The sequence below is a fragment of the Hylobates moloch genome, unplaced genomic scaffold, assembly GCF_009828535.3.
Source record: "Hylobates moloch isolate HMO894 unplaced genomic scaffold, HMol_V3 SCAFFOLD_12, whole genome shotgun sequence".
Taxonomy (NCBI): domain Eukaryota; kingdom Metazoa; phylum Chordata; class Mammalia; order Primates; family Hylobatidae; genus Hylobates; species Hylobates moloch.
Window position 1 is genome coordinate 38528913 of NW_026652287.1, and position 23819 is coordinate 38552731.

Consider the following 23819-nt stretch of genomic DNA (forward strand, 5'->3'; position numbering starts at 1 on the left):
CGGGGGGCGGGGAGGGGAAGGGGGGAGGGGCGGGAACCAGGGGGAGGGCGGACCAGCCTCGCTCACTCCCTCCCTCCCTCCCTCCCTCGCAATGGCGGCCCCGGCGGCGCCTCCTTCCTGCGACGGCCGCTCCCGCGCGCGCGCGCCCCCTCGCTACTGCGCGTGCGCGGCGCGTGGACCGTTGCAGGGGGATAACGGCTCCTGGGCGCGCGCCGCGAAGGGACAACCAGCGAGGCAGTGGGGAGAGGTCAGAGCGCGTGCGCACCCGAGGGGCTCACTGCCACCGCCGCTGCCTGAGGTTAGGAACGGCTGCGGACGGTGCAGTGCGCGTGCGCCCCCAAAAATGCCACTACTGCGGCGGCCGCCGTCGCGACGAGGCGACCTGCAATCGAGCAGAGGGAGCGGGGTGGGCGAGGGCGCGTGCGCTGGGGGCTGCCAGCGGGCGCAGCTGCTGGCGCAGGGCGGAGGGAGTGGCCCGCAGGAGGAGCGCGCGTCTGCGCGCGCGTCTCAAGCAGCCGATCTACTGCCTCGCGCTGGCTCCTGGAGAAAACCGAAGGAGAGAGGCATGGCCCGGTTTTGGGGGTGGGGGGGCGAAGGGCGCGATCCCGCTCGCGCGGGACCTGACCAGCCAATGGGAAGCAACGGGAGGTGGATTTGCCGCGCGCGCCGCAGCCCCCGGGATAACGGAGGAGACCAGAAGGAGCGACGTAACGTGGGGCAGTGGGGCGGGGCTGAGAAGGAGGGAGCGCACCAGAGAGGGAGTTGATTGGAGGATATGGGAAGGCGTGGCCCGCCTCAGCCCAATCCGAGCCCTGCAACTCGTCGTCCCGGAAGAAGAGGCGGGGCTGGAGAGCGCGTGCTCTTTCTCCTGGCTGTGAAGAAAATCTGCAGCCAACGCGCGCGTCCATGCAACTTGTTTTTGGTTCTGTGATCGCCTGCTCCCCAGGAGAGGGAAGACGGCCTGGTCCTGTGTGCAGCCCAAGCCTGTCACTTAGCATTGTGCAAATGGCTACAAATCGAATGTCAATTAGGGCGCCTGAAGGGAAAAGAGTAGTGATGGGAGAGGGCACCGCTGTAACCCATGACTCCTCTGAACTGAGGAGGTGTTCCTCTGGGACTCCTCCGGAAGTACAGATCGTGGAAGATGAGCTTCTCGGGCGCCGAGCCAATATTTGTGGAATGCATGAAGAAAGGCTGTTTCCTATTACATTTGGCATTTCTGCCATCAGTCTCTTCATCTATAAAATGGGATAATAATCGTACCTCCCTCGTAAGGCTGCTGTGAAAATTAAATAGATTATATTTTGCAAAGCTCTTGAAATCATGCCTTGCATATAGTAAGCGCTCTGTAAGCGTTGATAAATAAAATTACAGGGGCTTGTTTATTCCATTAAGATTTTTATATTGGCCGGGCGCGGTGGCTCACGCTTGTAATCCCAGCACTTTGGGAGGCCGAGGCGGGCGGATCACGAGGTCAGGAGATCGAGACCACGGTGAAACCCTGTCTCTATTAAAAATACAAAAAATTAGCCGGGCGTGGTGGCGGGCGCCTGTAGTCCCAGCTACTCGGAGAGGCTGAGGCAGGAGAATGGCGTGAACCCGGGAGGCGGAGCTTGCAGTGAGCCGAGATTGCGCCACTGCACTCCAACCTGGGCGACAGAGCGAGACTCCGTCTCAAAAAATTAAAAAAAAAAAAGATTTTTATATTAAAGGATGTTTCCATTGACTTTTTTTTTTTTAATGTAGCACTTTTAGGGCCAGGCGCGGTGGCTCATGCCTGTAATCCCAGCACTTTGGGAGGCCGAGGTGGGCGGATCACTTGCGGTCAGGAGTTCGAGACCAGCCTGGCCAACATGAAACCCGGTCTCTACTAAAAATACAAAAATTAGGTGGGCGTCGTGACGGGCGCCTGTAATCCCAGCTACTCGGGAGGCTGAGGCAGGAGAATCGCTTGAACTCGGGAAGCAGAGGTTGCAGTGAGCCGAGATCGCACTGGACTCCAGCCTGGGCAACAGAGGGAGACTGTCTCAAAAAAAAAAAAAAAAAGGCACTTTTAATGCATTCAGTCTGATTTTTAGATGTTAGTGACTTGAAACAACAACAACTACTTTAAGCACTGCGGGGCTGCCAAATCGAGTGTGTGGACTGTCATTACAAACCATGATGTGTAAGGGACTTTTGAGATTACTTGAGGAGACACAGGAAAGACAAGGTGGGGGGGCAGTGAATACCTGATACCTGTACTTCAAATTAATGTCTTTATAACGCCTATGCAGTGTTCCAGGTCTTTTCAATCTTAAATTTGTGAACTGGCAGCACCTGGAGAACAAGAACGATTGGGCTCACTCTGGATCCCCCAAACCCCTTGGGAGCCCATCAGCTCTGATTTACCCTTCGACTCTCAGCTTGAAATCACCTTCTCAGGGTAGTCTCCCAGATTTGGGCTGATCCCTCGTTCTTTAATAATAAAAATGAGTACTTCGTGCCAAGCAACAGTCTTTTTTTTATTTTTTATTTTGAGGCAGAGTCTGGGATTACCAGCGTGCGCCACCACGCCCTGCTAATTTTTTTTGTTGTTTTCTCAAGACAGAGTCTTGTTCTGTCACCCAGGCTGGAGTGCAGTGCAGTGGTGCGATCTCAGCTCACTGCAACCTCCACCTCCCAGGTTCAAGTGATTCTTCTGCCTCAGCCTCCTGAGCAGCTAGGACTACAGGCGCCACACCTGGCTAATTTTTGTATTTTTCGTAGGGACAGGGTTTCACCTGTTCAGGCCAGGCTGGTCCCGAAGTCCTGGTCTCAAGCCATCCACCCACCTCAGCCTCCCAAAGTGCTGGGATTACAGGTGTGAGCCACTGAGGCTGGCCACAACAGTCTTTGTTTGTTTGTTTGTTTGTTTGTTTTTTGAGATGGAGTCTCACTCTGGCATCCAAGTTGGAGTGCAATGGTGTGGTCTCGGCTCACTGCAACCTCCGCCTCCCAGGTTCAAGTGATTGTTCTGCCTCAGCCTCCCGAGTAGCTGGGACTACAGGTGTATGCCACCATACCTGGTAAATTTTTGTATTTTTAATAGAGACAGGGTTTCACTATGTTGGCCAGGCTAGTCAACATTCTTTTTGTTTTTTGTGGATTTTTTATTTTTTGAGACAGGGTCTTGCTCTGTTGCCCAGGCTGGAGTGCAGTGGACCAATCATGGCTCACTGCAGCCTCAACTTCCTGGGCTCAAGCAATCCTCCTGAGCAGCTGGAACTACATGCCCTCACCATGACACTTGGCCAATTTTTTTTATTCTTTTGGTAGAGATGGAGTCTTGCTATGTTGCCCAGGGTGGTCTCAAACTCCTGGCCTCAAGCAGGCCTCCTGCCTCAGCCTCCCAAAACACTGAGCTTACAGGCATGAGCCACCATGCCTGGACATGCCAGGCAGCAGTCTAAAAGCACTTTAGACCCATTAACTCACTGAATCCTCACAACAACCTTATGAGTAAGTTATAAGGTACAGAGAAGTTACACAGCTAGTAAGTAGCAGCTGGTTTGAGATACAAACCCAGACAACTGGGTCACGTTGCTACACGTAGCATTTCTTCAGGGTTCAGGGTTTGCAGTTCTGTTTTGGATCCCAGCACTTTGGGAGACTGAGGAAGAAAGATCACTTGAGCCCAGGAGTTCAAGTCTTCAGTGAGCTATGATTGTGCCACTGCACTCCAGCCTGGGCCACAAGGCCAGACCCTGTCTCTAAAAAGATTAAATTAAGTTCTGTGTTGGTATCACCATTTTATGTGTGAGCCCTCTGAAGGAAGGGGACTCTGGCTAGTTCCAAAGTCTGGCCAATGACCCACAATTAAAACTTGTTAATAAATAAAAATGGCCGGGCGCGGTGGCTCACGCTTGTAATCCCAGCACTTTGGGAGGCCGAGGCAGGCGGATCACGAGGTCAGGAGATCGAGACCACGGTGAAACCCCGTCTCTACTAAAAACACACACAAAAAAATTAGCCGGGCGTGGTGGCAGGCGCCTGTAGTCCCAGCTACTCGGTGAGGCTGAGGCAGGAGAATGGCGTGAACCCGGGAGGCGGAGCTTGCAGTGAGCCGAGATCGCGCCACTGCACTCCAGCCTGGGTGACAGCAAGACTCCGTCTCAAAAAAAAAAATAAAATAAAATAAAAAATAAATAAAAATGAATGAGTCGGCCAGGCACAGTAGCTCAGGCCTGTAATACCAGCACTTTGGGAGGCTGAGGCGGGTGGATTGCTTGAGGCCAGGAGTTCAAAACCAGCCTGGACAATGTGGTGAAACCCTGTCTCTACAAAACATACAAAAATCAGCCAGGCATAGTGGTGCACGCCTGTAATCCCAGCTACTCGGGAGGCTGAAGCAGGAGAATTGCTTGAACCCGGGAGACGGAGGTTGCAGTGAGCCAAGATCGTGCCACTGCCCTCCAGCCTGGGTGACAGAAGGAGACTCCGTCTCAAAAAAAAAAAAAAAAAACAACAATGCTAAACAAGAGGGTGGTAGGCACTGGGGACATGGTAGCCAGAGACTACATGGTTGTCCTAGCCTTCTTTGAGATGCTAGCTCAGATGTCCCCTCTTCCAGGAGGCCTTCTCTGATGCGACAGGCTGGGTCAGCTGCTCCTTCCAGGCTCCCACAGTCCCTTTAGGTCTCCCGTCCAAGCCCTGGCCACCTTGGGTGGTCCATATCTGGTGATAGGTCTTTCCCATCGGACTGCAAGTCCCCTGAGGGTAGGGCCAGGGCTGTCTCAGTCATCGTCGATGTCTCTAGCACAGATCCAGGCACAAGGCAGGGGCCCAGGCATTGTTTTACTGCATGAACGGAACCATCAAGGGGTGCATTCCCAGCTCTGCAATTTTTTCCAGTGCGCAAGAGGGCGGATAGTAGTTGAGCAAGCCAACCACAGGAAGCGGGCTTCCCTGGGGGCAGCCGCCTCCGCGCACCCGGCTAGCCTCCACTCCAGGATAAATAAACAAACGAGTAAACAATTAACCGATGGAGAGAAGTGCTGACTGCCGGCTTGGGCCGTTGTCAAGATTTCCCAAGCATCGGCCTACGGGCCGAATGGCTGGAGGTCACATCAACGGGAGAGCCGCCGGGGTTGGTTGATAAGAGGAGGGCGTGGGATTCTGGACCTGTATTGGAAACCTGCGCAGGCAGAAAAATTCACAAAAGGATTTTGTAAAGAGGGTGGGACGCTGGGGTATACACTCTATTCATTCCTGAGAGTCTGAAAGAATCAGAGAGGGTGGGGACCAGGTCTGCGTGTGACGGAGGAGTCAGTGAGCCCACAGCGCCGCCTGCAAACGGAACAGGGGAAGCTGCAGCTGGAGGATGCCGCGGGGCTGGCCGAGCGGTGGACTCTTCAGCCATTGGCCCAAGGGAAGCCAATCACGAGGCAGGAACGGGAGGCGGGGATGCTCAGATTCACCATGGAATCCCAGTGCCTGGGCCCCTTGCTTAGTAGATAGACGCACTAAATATCTACTGGATGAATGCATAATAAACATCTATATATTTTTTTTAATTTGAGACAGGGTCTCGCTCTGTCGCCCAGGCTGGAGTGCAGTGGTGCAATCATAGCTTACTGCAAGCTCCTCCTCCCCAGCTGAAGGGATCCTCCCACTTTAGCCTCCGGAGTATCTGGGACTATAGGCGTGCGCCAGTGCACACGGCTAATTTTTATATTTTTTGTAGAGACAGGGCCTCGCCATGTTGCCTCGTCTGGTCTCGAACTCCTGGGCTGAAGTGATCGGCCCACTTCGGCCTCCCAAAGTGCTGGGATTACAGGCATGAGCCACCGCTACCAGCCAACCTCTCTCTCTCTCTGTTTTTTTTTTTTTTTTTTTTTTTTTCCTTGAGACAGTCTCGCTCTGTCGCCCAGACTGGAGTGCAGGGCGTGATCTCCGTTGACTGCAACCTCCGCCTTCCGGATTCAAGCGATTCTCGTGCCTCAGCCTCCCAAACAGCTGGGACTACAGGAGCGCTGATTTTTTGTATTTTTATTAGAGACGGGGTTTTGTCATATTGCCCAGGGTGGTCTCAAACTCCTGAGCTCAGGCAATCTACCTGCCCCGGCCTCCCAAAGTGCTAGGATTACGGGCGTGAGCCACCGCGCCCTGCCACAACCTCTCTATCTTTATAAACGTTTAAAATTGAGGCCGGGCGCGCTGGCTCGCGACTGTAATTCCAGCACCTTAGGTGGCTAAGGGAGGAGGATCACTTGAGGCCAGGAGGAGTTCCAGACCCTGTCTAGCAAAATAAATGAATAAATAATTGTTCCTTCGGGATTTATCTTTTCTATGTGTGTGCCATGTAGCCCCAAACAAGACTCGAAACCACTCAAGCCATGAGACTCCTGAGGGTAGAGAGAAAGTTGTTTTGATCTTCTCCCTATCTGTGTTCTTCTGCCCAGCACTCTGCCCCATCCTGGACACTAATCCTTGCTTGGTTAATTTCCACTCGTCTTTTTTTTTTTTTTTTTTTTTTTGAGAAGGAGGCTTGCCCTGTCGCCGCGGAGGCTGGAGTGCAGTCGGCTCACTGCAACCTCTGCTTCCCGGGTTCAAGCGATTCTCCTGCCTCAGCCTCTCAAGTAGCTGGGATTACAGGCGCGCACCACCACGCCCAGCTAATTTTTGTCTCTTTAGTAGAGACGGGCTTTCACCATGTTGTCCAGGCTGGTGTCAAACTCCTGACCTCAAGTGATCCGCCCACCTTGGCCTTTCAAAGTGCTGGGATCAGAGGCATAAGCCACTGCGCCTGGCCTTTATTTATTTATTTATTCATTTATATTTATATATATATATATATATATTTTGAGACGGAGCAGCCTGTCGCCCAGGCTGGAGTGCAGTGGCACAATCTTGGCTCACTGCAACCTCTGCCTCCCAGGTTCAAGTGATTCTCCTGCCTCAGCCTCCCGAGTAGCTAGGATTACAGGCATGCACCAACCATGCCCGGCTCCACTCGTCCTTCTGATCTCAGCTCAAATGTCACCCCTTCTAGGAAGCTGTCACTAACTCTTCAACTTGGCTAGGTGCCTGTTATGAGCCATTGTGGCAGCCAGCCTCCAAGATGGACCCCAGTGAGTCTCACCTGATATTTGCATTGCCTCCTGCATTGGACAGGGCTGATTAGGTACCAATAGAACATTGTGGAAATGACAGTGTCATAAAAGATCTGAGGCAAGGCCATAAAAGACATAGCAGCTTCCGCCATGCTCTTTCTTAGATCACTCACTCTTTGGGAAAACAGCTGCCATGTGAGGACATTCATATGTCCTTGTGAACAGATCCATGTGGTGAGGAACTGAGGCCTCTGGCCAATAGCCAGCATTCATTTGCCAACCACAGAAGCGAGCCACCTGGAACACAGGTCCTTCAGCTCCAGTCAAGCGTTCACGTGCCAGCCTGGAAAATATAGCAAGACCTCTTCTTTCCAAAAAATTTAAAAATTAGCTGGGCATGGTAGCACATGCCTGTAGTTTCCACTGCTCAGGAGGCTGAGGTGGGAGGATTGCTTGAGCCCTGGAGGTTGAAACTGCAGTGAGCTGTGATTACACCACTGCATGCCAGCCTGAGTTATAGTGCAAGACCCTGTCTCAGAAAAGAAGGAAAGAAAAACAAGATAGTGTTCTCGTGGCTGTAGCACTGGCTAATATCTTTTTTTTTTTTTTTTTTTGAGATGGAGTCTCACTCTGTAGCCCAGGCTGGAGTGCAGTGGCACGATCTCAGCGCACTGCAACCTCTGCCTCCTGGGTTCAAGCAATTCTCCTGTTTAGCCTCCCTAGTAGCTGGGACTACAGTTGCACACCACCATGCCTGGCTAATTTTTGTGTTTTTAGTAGAGATGGGGTTTTACCATATTGATCAGGCTGGTCTCAAACTCCTGACCTCAGGTGATCCACTTGGCTCTGCCTTTCAAAGCCCCTGGCTTTCTTTCTTTCTTTTTTTTTTTGAGACAGAGTTTCACCCTGTTGCCCAGGCTGGAGTGAAGTGGTGCACTCTCAGTTCACAACAACCTCCGCCTCCCAGGTTCAAGTGATTCTCGTGCCTCAGCCTCCCAAGTAGCTGGGAATACAGTCACACGCTACCATGCCTGGCTAATTTTTGTCCTTTTAATAGAGATGAGGTTTCACCATGTTGGCCAGGCTGCTGTTGAACTCCCAACCTCAGGTGATCCACCCACCTCGGCCTCCCAAAGTGCTGGGATTATAGGCGTGAGCCACTGCGCCGGGCCTTAAATTTGTTTATGTTATGTCATTTAAGTCTGTTTTTCGTGCTAGACTGTGAATGCTATGAGGGTGGGGGCAGTGTCTGTTTTCTTGCTGCAAATGCATCATTCATTCAACAAATGTTTACTGAACACCAGACTTGTGCCAAGTATTAAGTTGAACACTGGAGATCAGCACTGGGACTAAGGGGAGGCAAGTGATGTGTTGAGGGCACAAAATTTAATGAGGCACATATTCTCAGTCCTATGTAAGACAGGAATTGGCGTCTAAGAGTGAGGTCCTTTTAAAATTTTGCAACCTGGACACTTTGCTTGTGTCATCCTACTATCAACCTGGTTGGAGACAGAAAAGTACACAAGACAGAAATGATCTCTGGCCTCTTTTTGACCCTATAATATTCAACAATTATGTGTTGGTTATTCTGCCAGTACTATACCTTAAATTTACATAATTCTATAATACATTTTGTTTTATTTATTTAATTTATTATTATTATTATTTTTTGAAATGGAGTCTCCCTCTCTCTCTGTCCCCTAGGCTGGAGTGCAGTGGCACAATCTCGGCTCACTGCAACCTCCATCTCCAGGGTTCAAGTGCTTCGCCTGCCTCAGCCTCCTGAGTAGCTGGTACTACAGGCATGTGCTACCAAGCCTGGCCAATTTTTGTATTTTTAGTAGAGATGCTGTTTTGCCATGTTAGGCAGGCTGGTCTCGAACTCCTGACCTCCGGTGATCTGCCCGCCTTGGCATCCCAAAGTGCTGAGATTACTGGAGTGAGCCACCATGCCTGGCCTGCTTTGTTCTTATTAGGGCCAATCTCCCCTCAGTACTAATAGTAATAACTTTATTGACTGCTTACCATCTGTCATGTTCTAGGTAATGAAGATATAGTTATCAGACAGGGTCCCTGCCCTCAACAACTCACTACCTAATGAGAGATCTAGACAAACATGCACACATACTCATAGGGCAAATAAAATAATTTTAAAAATGTAATAAAGGCCATTTAAAAAACCAAACTAGGTTGGGCATGGTGGCTCACGCCTGTAATCTCAATACTTTGGGAGGTGGAGGAGGGAGGATCGCTTGAGCTCAGGAGTTCAAGAGCAGCCTAGGCAACATAGCAAGACCCTGTCTCTACAAAAAGTACAAAAAATTAGCCAGGTGTGACGGCATGTGTATGTAGTCTCAGCTACTCGGGAGGCTGAAGTGGGAGGATCACTTGAGCCCAGCAGGTTGAGGCTGCAGTGAGCTGAGATCATGCCACTGGGCTACAGCCTGGGTGACCAAGGGAGACCCTTTTTCAGAAAAAAGCAAAAACAAAGACACACCAAAAAAACTAAATTAACTGCTGACCAGGAGGGTTTTTTTTTTTTTTTGACAGAGTTTCGCTCTTGTCACTCCAGCTAGGGTGCAATGGTGTGATCTCGGCTCACTGCAACCTCTGCCTTCCGGATTCAAGCAATTCTCCTGCCTCAGCTTCCTGAGTTGCTGGGATTACAGGCACCTGCCATCACACCCAGCTAATTTTTGTATTTTTAGTAAAAACGGTTTCACCATGTTGGCCATGCTGGTCTCGAAGTCCTGACCTTAGGTGATCCACCCACCTCAGCCTCTCAAAGTGCTGGGATTACAAGCATGAGCCATCATGCCCTGGCCAGCTTAGAGATTTTTTTTTTTTTTTTTGGAGTCTCTCTCTATCGCCCAGGCTGGAGTGCAGTGGCAAGATCTGGGCTCACTGCAACCTTTGCCTCCTGGCTTCAAGTGATTCTCCTGCCTCGGCCTCCCTAGTAGCTGGGATTACAGGTGCGCACCACCATGCCTGGCTAATTTTTTGTATTTTTAGTAGAGATGGGGTTTCACCGTGCTGGCCAGGCTGGTCTCAAACTCCTGACCAAGTGATCTGCCTGCCTCAGACTCCCAAAGTGCTGGGATTACAAGAGTAAGCCACCGCGCCGGGCCGGGCCGGTTGAAATTTATGCTCTTAAACTGTTGTCTCCCGAGAGACACACGCAACATATTTTAAGTAAAGCACTGGCCTGGTGTGGTGGTGTCTCAGGCCCGTAATCCTGGTGATTTGGGAGGCTGAGGCTCGCTTGAAGCTGAGTTCAAGATCAACCTAGGCAATATATCTAGACCCCAGTCTCTATTTTTAAAAAAATTAAAGAAATCACTGGATGAGGAATGGAAAGACATTTTCTAGCTCCCCAGGACAGTTTTTTAAAATTTAAAACTACTATTCCCAGCATGCCCTTCTCCCCTGGGTGGGGGGCGGGGACCTAAGAGAACTACATTTCCCCGAATGCAACGCCTGCACCGCTGGTTCCTCAGCACTCGGGAATTGTAGTCCTCTGTAAAGATGTTTGTCCACAAATCCCAGCATGCACTTGGGATCTGACTCGTTTGGTAGGAAAAGGACTGGCTCTGACTCTTCACCCATCTTCACTCAGGCTGGCCCCATTGGTGAAACTACAACTCCCAGGGGTCTGTGCGCGAGAAGGCAGGCGGGTTTTTCTACCGGAAGTCCGCTCTAGCTCTGGGCCCTACAACTGCACCCTGAGCCGGAGCTGCCCAGTCGCCGCGGGACCGGGGCCGCTGGGGTCTGGACGGGGGTCGCCATGGTAACGGGGGAGCGCTACGCCGGGGATTGGCGGAGGGGGGCCCACGCGTAAATAGCCGAGGCTGGATCGGGCGCTGAAAAGCCCCTTCTTTGCCGCGGATGGTCTGGATCGGGCGCGGGCTCTGGGGATTGGGACCGATCCAGGGCCGGGAAGGAGGGCACAGGGCGGTGATTCTGCGCGCGGGGGTTACCAGGGGTCTCGCGGCGACGGGCATTGGGGGTGGTGTTCCAAGGGGAAAGGGCTGTGCAGGTGGGAGACGTTGCAGATGGTTGGAAGCTTTGAAACGGGAGGAAACTCGTGAGGCACAGTCTTGGGGGTAGCGAGAAGGCATTGGAGGTGGGGAAGGGGCGTCCCAAAGAGGAAGGCGCTCTGGAAGTGTGGCGGGAGCGCTGGGACAAGAACGCGAGATCTTGGAAAAGGGGAGGGAGATTTTCTTGATGGGAGGAGTGTCTAGAGACAAGGATCTGATTGCAGGTGGAGAGGGGATGTTGAAACAGGGGCAGGAGACTGCCTGTGAGACAGGGGTGATCTCAAGGAGAAGAGACCTGGCACAGGAAACCAAAAGGAGGCAACTGTAGGGAATGAAACTTAAGGGTCTGGGAAAGCGCTGTAAAAGGAGAGAGGACCTGGAGGTAAGAAGGACACTCGGAATGAATGGGGAGCAATTGAATAGGTCTTTCCAAGAGGAGAGATCTTGTGGGGTGGGGAGTAGGCTTGAAAGTGTGAGACCTGGGGAGGAATCTTTGTTGGGGGCAAAGACTCAACACTGGATTTAGGAGTGCCCCTATCCCCCAGGTTGGGGCTTTGGATCTAGGAAAGGGTTCTTTGGGCTGGAAGTTGGGAAAGAAAACGAATGGGAAAGAGTGTCAGAGCGGGGGCGGAGTCTCCTCGGGGAACAGGGTCCTTGGAGGCAAAATGTGACCTTTTGAAGAAGGGAGGAAGCCTGGGTGGGAGTGGGACAAGGGATGTCACCAATAAAAAGCCCATTGAGGCCCCAAGGAGGGGAACTGAGACTGAGAAAGTGGAGGTCAAAAGGGAACAACTCCAGAGGAGGGGGATTGGAGACAGGGAAGGTTGGGGGGCATCTAGAGGCGACAGCAGAGGCGTGAGGATGCAGGGATTCAGGACGGAGGAGACTTGAGATTCCAAATGGGAAGAAAACAGGGAGAGGTATACGAGGGAATTTGGGAGTAAGAGGCAGAGCTTTTTGTCAACTCTGTGGGTTTGCTTCTAGTTCTCCTAACTGTGTGAATATGTCTCCGGCTCTGCTCCCAGGCTGTGGCTGCCTGGTGTAGGTCCCCCAACGTCCCTTCCTGCCTGGGACCCCTGCCCTGCTAGGAAATGGTTTTCCCTGGCTCAGCAGAAGGAGTTCTTGGAAGGAGAGTGTAACATCCTGTTCCGGTCCAGTTTGGTTGGTTGGGGGAGGGAGGATAGAGTGTGTGGAGAACGAGGCTTAGGAAAGAGAGTGGACTCTCTTTCCTAAGAAAAGACTGTCAGGCTGGGGCAGTGACTCATGCCTGTAATCCCAGCACTTTGGGAGGCTGAGGCACTTGGATCACATAAGGTCAGGAGTTCGAGACCAGCCTGGCCAACATGGTGAGACCCCCGTCTCTACTAAAAATACAAAAATTAGCCAGGTGTGGTGGTGGACACCTGTAATCCCAGCTACTTGGGAAGCTGAGGCAGGAGAATCGCTTGAACCCGGGAGGCGGAGGCTGCAGTGAGCCGAGAGTGTGCCACTGGCCTAGGCGACAGAGTGAGACTCTGTCTCAAAAAAAAAAAAAAAAAAAAAAAATGGCTGGGTGCAGTGACTTGCGCCTGTAACCCCAGCACTTTGGGAGGCTGAGGTGGGCAGATCACAAGGTCAGGAGTTCGAGACCAGCCTGACCAACATGGTGAAACCCCGTCTCTACTAAAAATGCAAAAATTAGCTGGGCGTGGTGGCATGCGCCTGTAATCCCAGGTACTCAGGAGGCTGAGGCAGGAGAATCGCTTGAACCTGGGAGGCAGAGGTTGCAGTGAGCAGAGACAGTGCCACTGCACTCCAGCCTAGGCGACAGAGTGAGACTCTGTCTCAAAACAAAAAAGAAAAGAAAAAGACAGGACTAGAGGGCTCTCTTTCCTAAGAGAAAAGGCTCCCACAAGTTGGGATCGGGGGTTCAGAGCAAAGGCTTTGGACTCCCACCTCTGTTTTCTGGCTGTGAGACTTCCTTTCCCTGAATCTCAGTTTCCTCATCTATAAAATGGGCATAAGCATGCCTGTCTCAGACAGAAATGGGCCCAGAGCTTCTAGTGGAGTAAGCTTTGGCCATGGTTTTCTGAAAGTCACATAATGGAAAATATAATGCTGCTAAGAGCTGGTACTTATATAACACTTAGTACGTACCAGTCACTGTACTATACCTCTATGTTTTTGTTTTTGTTTTTGCTTTTTTGAGACCGCGTCTCACTCTGTCACCCAGGCTGGACAGCAATGGCGCAATCTCAGTTCACTGCAACCTCTGCCTCCTGGGTTCAAGTGATTCTCATGCCTCAGCCTCCCGAGTAGCTGGGATTATAGCCGCCTCCCCGCTGCCCCCCATCACACTTGGCTAATTTTTGTATTTTTAGTACAGATGGGGTTTCACCATGTTGGCCAGGCTGGTCTCAAACTCCTGACCTCAAGTGATCTGCTTGCCTCGGCCTCCCAAAGTGCTGGGATTACAGGTGTGAGCCACCGTGGCCGGCCAGGAATATCCTTTACTCCTCACAGTAAACTCAGGCACCAAAGTGGCACCAAAGTTAAGTCACGAAAGTGGCAGATGCTTTGGAAAACAATTTAGCAGTTCCTGAGAAAGTTAAACATAGCGTTACCCTATGACCCAGCAACCTCCCTCCTAGGTATATACCCAAGAGAAATGATCCATCCACACAAAAACTCATACACGAATGTTCATAGCAGTATTATTCATAATAGCCCTAAAACAGAAACAACCCAAATGTCCGAAGTACGTCCTTATCCATCCAACAGAGGATCACTCAGTCATGGAAAGGAATGCAGCTCTGCCGTTTGCCACCCCACGGATGAGCCTGGAAAACGTCACGCTGAGTGAAGGAAGCCAGACACGAAAGCCACAGAGTGCACAATTCCACTCATATGCAATGTCCAGAACAGACACATCCACAGAGACAGAAAGGAGACTCGTGGCTGCCAGGCCCTGGGGGGGACGGAGGGTGACTGCTAATGGGTGGGGAGTTTTTCGGTGAAGATGATGAAAATGTTCTGGTATTAGATAATAAATTAGATAGTGGTAATATTAGGTGGGGTGCGGTGGCTCACGCCTGATGCAGCACTTTGAGAGGATGAGGTGGGTGGATCACTTGAGGCCAGGAGTTCGAGACCAGTCTGGACAACATGGTGAAACCTTGTCTCTACTAAAAATACAAAAAATTAGCTGGGCGTGGTGGTGTGCACCTGTGGTCCCAGCTACCTGGGAGGCCTGAACCCAGGAGGTGGAGGTTGCAGTGAGGCAGGATTGCGCCACTGCACTCTAGCTTGGGCAACAGAGCTAGAACCTGTCTCAAAAAAAAAAAAAAGATAGTAGTGATTTTTACACAACTGTGAATATATACTAAGTGAATATACCAAAAACCATTTAACTGTCTATATTTTAAGTGAATGGATTTTATGGTATGTGAATTACATTTTAATTTTATAAAAAGTTAGGAAGCAAAGAGAAAAAAAGAAGTGGCAGAACTGAGACTTAGCCCAAAGGAGTCTGAACCTCAAACGTTTATTATCTACCACCTACCAGCCACCAAACTAAGTTTATAAACTTTTTTTTTTAACCTTTAAAAAAACCCTGGCTGGCTGGGCACGGTGGCCCATGCCTATAACTTTGGGAGGCTGAGGCGGGTGGATCACCTGAGGTCAGAAGTTTGAGACCAGCCTGGCCAACATGGTGAAACCCCATCTCTACCAAAAATACAAAAATTTTCCGGGCGTGATGATGGGCGCCTGTAGTCCCAGCTACTCAGGACAGTGAGGCAGGAGAATCGCTTGAACCTGGGAGGCGGAGGTTGCAGTGAGCTGAGATTGCGCCGTTGCACTCCAGCCTGGGTGACAGAACGAGACACTGTCTAAAAATTTAAAAATAACAAAAAACAATAATGAAAAAACCACCCTGGTGAGATGAATCTTCTTGGGAGACTTGTTTTGCTGGTGAGGAAACTGAGGCCTAGAGGGGCAGACAAGGCTGGGCACGGTGGCTCACGCCTGTAATCCCAGCACTTTGGGAGGCCGAGGTGGGAGAATTGCTTGAGTCCAGGAGTTTGAGACCAGCAACATAGCAAGATTCTGTCTCTACAAAAAAAAAAAAAAAAAGAGAGAGAGAGAGAAGAGGTGGTGGAGCCTGGGACTCGGGGCCCTGGAGCTGACTCCAGAGTTGGAGACTTGTGGAAGGGAAGTCACTCCACAGGGGTGCTGGAGGGACCTGGGATGGAGCATGTGGCCGGGCTGGCCTGGCTTGGGTCTGGGGAGCAGCTGAGACCCCTGGAAGTCAGGCAGCAGGGAGGCCCTGAGCCCTATCTCCCCTCTGGGTGGATGGGTGGGGCCGTTGGGCAGCGCCCAACACGCCCTCTCTGCCTCTCTCACTTCCTCCTTCTCCTGCTGCCCCCAGATCCGCTTTATCCTCATCCAGAACCGGGCAGGCAAGACGCGCCTGGCCAAGTGGTACATGCAGTTTGATGATGATGAGAAACAGAAGCTGATCGAGGAGGTGCATGCTGTGGTCACCGTCCGAGACGCCAAACACACCAACTTTGTGGAGGTGACGCCCGCTCCATGCCTCCTGCACCTTGCTGCTTCCTCGTGCCCTACTTTGCCACTCCCTGCCCAGCTTCTAGTTGCAAGAACCCCTTGGACCCTCTATCCATCCTATATCATTCGCTCAACCCGCTTTGAGCTTGCTTGCTTCTTCCCTTCCTTTGTTTGTACTTTTCATTGTGAAAAATCATAAACATACAGATTAGTACAATGAAAGAAAAGTATATTGGAGATTCATATACCTACTACCCAGATTTAATCAGTATTAATATTTTGCCTTTTTGTTCTGCACTATTATTATTAATTTTTTTGCCTACGATTAAAAAAGAATTTTTTTTTTTTTTTTTTTGCCAAATTTTTTTTGCTGGTGCGTTTTTCAAACTTCCTATAGAATGTTCAAACACAGAAAAGTAGAGACAATAGCCTAGGTGCAGTGGCTCATGCCTGTAATCCCAGCACTTGGGGAAGCCAAGGTGGGAGGATTGCTTGAGCTCAGGTGTTCAAGACCAGCCTGGGCAATGTAGCAAGACCTTGTCTTTATTTTTTATTTAATTGAATCGAATTAATTAATTAATTAATTTTTTTGAGACAAAGTCTTACTCTGTCACCCAGGCTGGAGTGCAGTGGCATGATCTCAGCTCACTGCAACCTCCACCTCCCAGGTTCAAGCAATTCTCCTGCCTCAGCCTCCCAAGTAGCTGGGATTACAGGTGTGCACCACAACACCAGGCTAAATTTTGTATTTTTAGTAGAGACGGGGTTTCACCATGTTGGCCAGGCTGGTCTCGAACTCCTGACTTTGTAATCCACCCTCCTCGGCCTTCCGAAGTGCTGGGGTTACAGGCATGAGCCACTGCGCCTGGCCTTTTTTGCCTATTTTTTTTTTTTTTTGAAATGGAGTCTGTCTCAGTCACCCAGGCTGGAGTGTAATGGGGGCAATCTCGGCTCACTGCAGCCTCCTCTAGGGTTCAAGCTATTCTCTGCTTCAGCCTCCCTAGTAGCTGGGATTATAGGTGCCCACAACCACGCCCGGCTAATTTTTGTATTTTTAGTAGAGATGGGGTTTCACCATGTTGGCCAGACTGGTCTTGAACTCCTCATCTCAAGTGATCCACCCACCTTGGCCTTCCAAAGTGCTGGGATTACAGGCATGAGCCACCACACCTGTCCCTCTTTAAAAAAATTTTTTTGAAACAGGAGCTCACTCTGTCACCCAGGCGGGAGTGCAGTGGCACGAACGTGGCTCACAGCAGCCTTGACTTCCTAGGTTCAAGCCACCCTCCCACCTCAGCCTCCTGAGTAGCTGGGACTACAGGCTTGTGCACTACCAAGCCCAGCTAATATTTGTATTTTTGGTAGCGATGGGGTCTCACTGTGTTGCCCAGGCTGGTCTCGAACTCTTGAGCTCAAGTGATCTGCCTGCCTCGGCCTCCCAAAGTGCTGGGATTACAGGCATGAGCCACTGCGCCCAGCCAGGGTGCAGGTTTAAATGGTTTGGTCAGGATGGCATTGCTGAAAAGGTGACATTGGAGCCAAGACCTGAAGGACGTGATGGGGAGGAACAAGCCAATGTCTGAGAGGAACGTTTCAAGCCAAGGGAACAGCAAGTGCAAAGTCCCTGGGGCAGGAGAATGCTTAGGGCATTCCAGGGACAGCAGGAACGCCAGCCAGGAAGGGGAGGAGATGAAAGAGAGAAGATAACAGGGTACTCTCTTGGTGCAGGGCTGCAGGGAAGACTTGGGCTCTTACTCTGAGTTAGATGGGAGCCGTAGAAATGTTGTTTTTGTTCTTTGGTGTTTTTTAGAGACACGGTCTTGCTCTGTCTCCCAGCCTGGAGTACAGTGGTGCAATTACAGCTCACTGTACCCTCCCAGACTCAAGCAAGCCTCCCACCTCAGCTTTCCAAGTGGCTGGGACTACAGGCATGCACCTCCCTGCCCATCTAATTTTTACACTTTTTTTTTCTTTTGAGATGGGTTCTCACTCTGTCACCTAGGCCAGAGTGCAGTGGTGCGATCTCAGCTCACTGCAACCTCCGCCTCTCGGGCTCAAGCGATTCTCCCACCTCAGCCTCCCGAGTAGCTGGGACCATTGGCATGTGCCACCAACGCCCTACTAATTTTTGTATTTTTGGTAGGGACAGGGTTTCGCCATGTTGCCCAGGCTGGTCTCGAACTCCTGAGCTCAAGCGATCCGCCCACCGCAGCTTTCCAAAGTCCTAGGATTACAGCTGTGAGCGACCACGCCTGGTTAATTTTTAAATTTTTTGTAGAGCCCCTGGGTAGGATGGAGCTGTTGTTATCTGAGATGGGCAGATGGGAAGGGCAGGTGGAGGTGAAGATCAGGAGGGAAGTGTTGGGGGTCAGGCCCCGAGTATCGTCCACATCCCAGCAGAGATGTCCAGGAAGAAGTGACGAGTCACGGTTCTTGGAGAGAGCTGGGTAGGATATGGAAACGGCATTTCTGCACATAGAGGGAAACCGAGGCCAAGGAACTCACCGGGGAAGTGAGGATAGACCGAGGAGAGCACCAGAGGGCCATGTCTGCAGGCAGAGAGACGAGGAGGGAGAGGAGAACCAAGAGACTGGGTGTCCCAGCAGCCAGGAGGGGGACAGGGTTGGACTTACCTCTCCAGGAGGAGGTCACTGGTGTTGTCACCAAGAGCAGCAGGTGGGAAGGGGGAGAGGAACTGGGTGTCGGGCGTTCTGGCTGTGTGGGCGCCTTGCTGCTAATGTAGTGGCTGGTCCTGTGCTGAGGGCTGGGGCCCGGGAGGGTTCAGTGAGGCCCAATGATCAGGGGCAGCCGGAAAGGCCGGCTGGGCAAATGAGAATGTTACAGAGGAGGCTGACCCTCAGGTCTTGAGTTCCTCCATGCCTCCAGGATCCAGGCCCGCCCATTCATTCAGTTGTTCCTTTGTGCGTATATTCACCTAATGTTTCTGTGTGCCTCCTCTGTGATCAGCCCAGTGCTGGGTTCACAGCGGTCACTGAGACAGCCTTGTGCTGCCTTGGGACTCGCAGCCCAGGAAGGAACACAAGCCTGTTCCTAGACAGTGACAACCAGAGTGGGCAGGACTGGGATTTAGGACCTGGCTGGGGGAGGGCACCTGACCCAGCCTGGGGGTCTGGAGGGCTTCCTGGAGGGGACTTGTGAGTGAAGATCAAAGGGAGGAGTAGGCAGCTGGAAGATACGGGCTATCCCTCTTGTTATTATTATTATTATTTGAGACAGGGTCTCACTCTGTGCCCCAGGCGGGAGTGCAGTGGTGCAATCATAGCTCACTGCAGCCTCCGCCTCCCAGGCTCAAGGGATCCTCCCACCTCAGACTCCTGAGTAGCTGGGACTATAGGTACCTGCCACCACGCCCAACTAGTTTTTTGTATGTTTTATAGAGATGGGTCTTGATATGTTGCCTAGACTGCTCTTGAACTCCTGAGTTCAAGCCTTGGCCTCCCAAAGTGCTGGGATGATAGGTGTGAGGCCCGGCACCTGGCCGTCTTCCAATCTCTGTCTGACTCGCACTGTCCCGCCTCCCGCTTTCCCTTATTAGCAGCCCTGTGAGGACATTGGTCCTGCCTGAACCATCCAGGATTATCGCCCCATCTGATGCTTCTTAACTTCGTCACAAGTTAAGAGACTGCAGAGTCCCTTTTTGCCATATAAGGTCCCATATTCACAGGGTCTGGGATTAGGATGTGGATGTCTTTGGGGGCCATTACCTGTGCCAGCCCTTTGCAGGGCGGCATGAAGGACACAGTGTGACAGCTCCAGCTTCCCCCACAGGCTCAGTCCAGTGGGGATACAGACCCATCCCTAGACAGTGGCGACCGGCAGTGGTCAGGCTGGGGCGGGGCAGGGGCGGTGCAGTGGTATGGGATGTTCAGAGGGGACACCTGCCCCAGCCTGCAGGATGAGAGAACGTGCTTCTCTGAGAGAATGTAGCTGGAGGAGAGATGGGGTCTGTGGCAGATCCCTGAGAAGCCTCGAAATTTAAAACAGGAAAGGAGGCTGGAAAGATGGAGCAGTAGCTGGAGGCGGAGGAGGGTGAGAGCCAGAAAAGCTGGATTCAAGAAGAGAGGAGCACTGATGATCAGTGTCAGCTCATTTACCCGTGGGTTATATGTAGGCCTTACTGTAATCACACCAGAAAACATACTCAGGCTGGGCTCATGCTTGTAATCCCAGCACTTTGGGAGGCAGAGGCAGGTGGATCATCTGAGGTCAGGAGTTGGAGACCAGTCTGGCCAACATGGTGAAACCTCATCTCTACTAAAAATACAAAAATTAGCTGGGTGTGGTGGCGCACACCTGTATTCCTAGCTACTCAGGAGACTGAGGCAGGAGAATCGCTTGAACCTGGGAGGTGGAGGTTGCAGTGGGCCGAGATTGCACCACTGCACTCTGGCCTGGGCGACCGAGTGAGACTCTCTCAAAAAACCAAAAACCAAAACAAAAACCCTGAAAACATGCTTGGAGTATAGCAATGAACAAGAGATTGCGCTGAAAAAATGAGTAAAAAGCTATTAGCTGGGTGTGGTGGCGCACCTGTAATCCCAGCTACTTGGGAGACTGAGGCAGGAGAATCGCTTGAACCCAGGAGGCGGAGATTGCAGTGAGCGGAGATCGCGCCACTGCTCTCCAGCCTGGCGCGTCAGAGCGAGACTCAAAAAAAAAAAAAAGCCGAGGACTGATGCTGGCACTCATAGCTGCCAGCAGGTGGCGCCACAGGTACACCCCAGACCTAGAGCTGCTGTTTTTTTGTGTTTTTTTGAGACAGGGTCTCCCAGGCTGGAGTGCAGTGATGGGAACATGGCTCACAGCAGCCTTGACCTCCCAGGCTCAGGCCATCCCCCCACCTCAGCCTCCCGAGTAGGTGGGACCACAGGCACACACCACCATACCCAGCTAAGTTTTGTATTTTTGTATAGACGGGGTTTCACCATGTTGCCCAAGCTGGCCTGAAACTCCTGGGCTCAAGTGATCCTCTCGCCCGGCCTCCTGGAGTGCTGGGATTTTTTTTTTTTTTTTTTTTTTGTAATGAACCTGACATTGAGAACATATAGAACTGAACTGGGATTTTCAGGTTTTGGCCAAAGACATTGTACTTTGCAACCCAGTATGCATATATGTCTCTGTCTACTTAACACACGCATAAAATTAGAATCCATGTCCCTGATCCTGGCATATTTGTTCACGGTGTGTGTCTGTGTTACTATGCTAACTGCGTATATCACATTTCAGTGAGGGCAGGACAAGGACCCAGGATCGTCTTGGTGGCAGTGGTGACCCTCCTCCCTGCACTGCCTATCACAGACCTGGCATAGAGTAGCTGCTCAGGAAGTATTTGTTAAATAATTGAGTTAATTAATTCCAGGCTAAGGAATGTGACTGTCTCCAGAGGTAGCAGGAAGTCACAGAAGGGAGTGGCAAGGTTGCATGGATGCTGTTGAACATGTCAGGCTCCCGCCCAGCCCTGGGCTTTTGCTATCTGCTTGGAACATTCCTGCCTATCCTCCAGGTCTCAGCTCCGATACCCCCTCCTCCAGGAAGCCCTCCCTGACTCCCCAGGATCAGAGGGGTTAGGCACCCTCTTTGGGTTCTCACAGCCCAGTCCTGTCCACTCTGGGGATGCCTGCCCCTGCTGCACTGTGAGCAGGGTTAGGGCTGTCTTGGTCACTGCTGTGACCCCAGCACAGGGCCAGGCACAGAGCTGGGCCTCAGGACCACGTATGGAGTGAAGGACTGAATGTTTTGGCCCCACTCTGTCTGGCATGTTGGGTCCTGGCAAGCTCCGTTGCTGACAGCCTCTCTGTTCTGCAGTTCCGGAACTTCAAGATCATTTACCGCCGCTATGCCGGCCTCTACTTCTGCATCTGTGTGGACGTCAATGACAACAACCTGGCTTACCTGGAGGCCATTCACAACTTCGTGGAGGTAGGGCGGGAGGGGGAGGTAAGGTGGGGAGGTGGGCGGGCAGCCCGGGAGTGGCCCCCAAGGCCTGGGAACCCTCCCTGGTCCCTCCTGAGCCCTCCCCTCTGTGGTGGCTGGGACTCTCCGTTTTTTCTTTTTCTTTTTTTTTTTTGAGACGGAGTCTTGTTCTGTTGCCCAGGCTGGAGGGCGGTGGTGCAATCTTGGCTCATTGCAGCCTCTGCCTCCTGGGTTAAAGTGATTCTCCTGCCTCAGCCTCCTGAGTAGCTGGGATTACAGGCACGTGCCACCATGCCCAGCTAATTTTTGTATTTTTAGTAGCGATGGGGTTTCACCATGTTGGCCAGGCTGGTCTTGTACTCCTAACTTCAAGTCATCCTTCTACCTTAGCCTCCCAAAGTGCTGGGATTACAGGTGTGAGCCACCGCACCTGACCTTTTGCCATCTCTTTGCATCAATCTTTGCTTTTGTTTCTCTCTGTGTGTCTCCTTGCCTCTCTCCCTGTCACTCTCTCTCTCTCTCCCCTGCCTCCCCCTTGTTCTCTTTTTTTTTGCTGTCTCTTTCTGATGACCTTGTTCCATCTCTGTGCGTGTGTGGCTCTCTCTCTGCCCATCTCTTACCATCTCTGCCTTCCTCTCCCAGGTCTTAAACGAGTATTTCCACAATGTCTGTGAACTGGACTTGGTGTTCAACTTCTACAAGGTAGGCTCCTGGTGAAGAGGAGGCTGAAGGAGCCGGAGGAGGGGGACAGGGCGGGGACCCGTGGTGCACTAGCCACCTGGAGCCTCTGCTGAGGCCTGTGTCCCAGCTCCAGGGTCATCAGAGCCCCAGCTTCCTGGGTTAGGGCCAGCATCCCGGGGGGCCTCATCTCAACCCAGGGTCTCCCCTCACACAGGTTTACACGGTCGTGGACGAGATGTTCCTGGCTGGCGAAATCCGAGAGACCAGCCAGACGAAGGTGCTGAAACAGCTGCTGATGCTACAGTCCCTGGAGTGAGGGCAGGCGAGCCCCACCCTGGCCCCGGCCCCGGCCCCTCCTGGACTCGCCTGCTCGCTTCCCCTTCCCAGGCCCGTGGCCAACCCAGCAGTCCCTCCCTCAGCTGCCCAGGAGGAAGGGACCCAGCTGGGTCTGGGCCACAAGGGAGGAGACTGCACCCCACTGCCTCTGGGCCCTGGCTGTGGGCGGAGGCCACCATGTGTGTCCCGAGTAACCGTGCCGTTGTCGTGTGATGCCATGAGCGTGTGTGCGTGGAGCCCCCAATAAACCTGTGGTCCTGCCTGGCCTTGCCGTCTTTCAGCCCTTGCCTGTCTCCCCTAGGAACCAGATACCTAGGATGTTCTGCCTTCAGTCCATCAATCAGTCAGTCAGCAAACGCCCCTCATTGTGCTGAGCAAGGTGAGGCACCCAGGTGTTCTTCAGACCTGCTCCTGCTCACCAAGGGCCCCAGGCTGGAAGGGGTGATAGGTTTAGATTCCAGGCACTTGCTACTAAAATAACAATACTCAGCTAATGCTGAAGGACACTCACCCTCTCCCAGGCATTGTTCTAAGCAATTGACATGTCTTACCCTAATTAAAGCTCACCAGATTATGAGCATGGGACTATTTTTTTTTTTTTTTTTTTTGAGACATGGTCTCACTCTATTGCCCAGGCTGGAGTGCAGTGGCAGGATCATGGCTCACTGCAGCCTTGACCTCCTGGGCTCAGTTGATCCTCCCACCTCAGCCTCCCAAGTAGCTGGGGCTACAGATGTGTGCCACCATACCTGGTTAATTGTTTTTTTGTTTTTTTTTTTGAGATGGAGTTTTGCTCTTTTTGCCCAGGCTGGAGTGCAATGGCGCTAGCTGGGCTCACTGCAACCTCCGCCTCCCAGTTTTTTTTTTTGTTTTTTTTTTTGAGACAGAGTCTCGCTCTGTCGCCCAGGCTGGAGTGCAGTGGCGCGATCTCGGCTCACTGCAAGCTCCGCCTCCCGGGTTCACGCCATTCTCCTGCCTCAGCCTCTCCAAGTAGCTGGGACTACAGGCGCCCGCCACCACGCCCGGCTAATTTTTTTGTATTTTTAGTAGAGACGGGGTTTCACTGTGGTCTCGATCTCCTGACCTCGTGATCCGCCCGCCTCGGCCTCCCAAAGTGCTGGGATTACAAGCGTGAGCCACCGCGCCCGGCCAGCCTCCCAGTTTTTTTGAGATGGAGTCTTGCTCTGTTGCCCAGGCTGGAGTGATCTCT

At 52.0% G+C, this 23819-nt stretch overlaps 1 protein-coding gene across 4 annotated transcripts; it reads left to right on the top strand.

Annotated features, from left to right (window-relative positions):
* The first annotated feature begins 84 nt into the window (after positions 1-84).
* LOC116478300 (AP-2 complex subunit sigma) lies at positions 85-22875 on the top strand. 4 transcript variants are annotated; one of them, XM_058425833.1, is made up of 5 exons: positions 85-298; positions 15519-15668; positions 21485-21598; positions 22235-22294; positions 22488-22875. In XM_058425833.1, exons 1-5 carry the CDS (start codon positions 92-94, stop codon positions 22587-22589), a joined length of 633 nt encoding a protein of 210 aa, XP_058281816.1. In that variant the 5' UTR covers positions 85-91; the 3' UTR covers positions 22590-22875. The 4 variants fall into 4 exon arrangements, with proteins under 4 accessions (XP_058281816.1, XP_032025260.1, XP_058281815.1 ...); XM_032169369.2 differs by lacking the exon at positions 85-298 and adding an exon at positions 10740-10860; XM_058425832.1 differs by lacking the exon at positions 85-298 and adding an exon at positions 10943-10961.
* Positions 22876-23819: the final 944 nt, after the last annotated feature.

Bases quoted from the DNA above. Each gene is read 5' to 3' on its own strand.
- LOC116478300 (XM_058425833.1), top strand. From the start codon at position 92: ATGGCGGCCCCGGCGGCGCCTCCTTCCTGCGACGGCCGCTCCCGCGCG. The intron at 15,669-21,484 runs GTGACGCCCGCT...TCTGTTCTGCAG, and splicing joins AACACACCAACTTTGTGGAG to TTCCGGAACTTCAAGATCAT. The intron at 22,295-22,487 runs GTAGGCTCCTGG...CCCCTCACACAG, and splicing joins TGGTGTTCAACTTCTACAAG to GTTTACACGGTCGTGGACGA.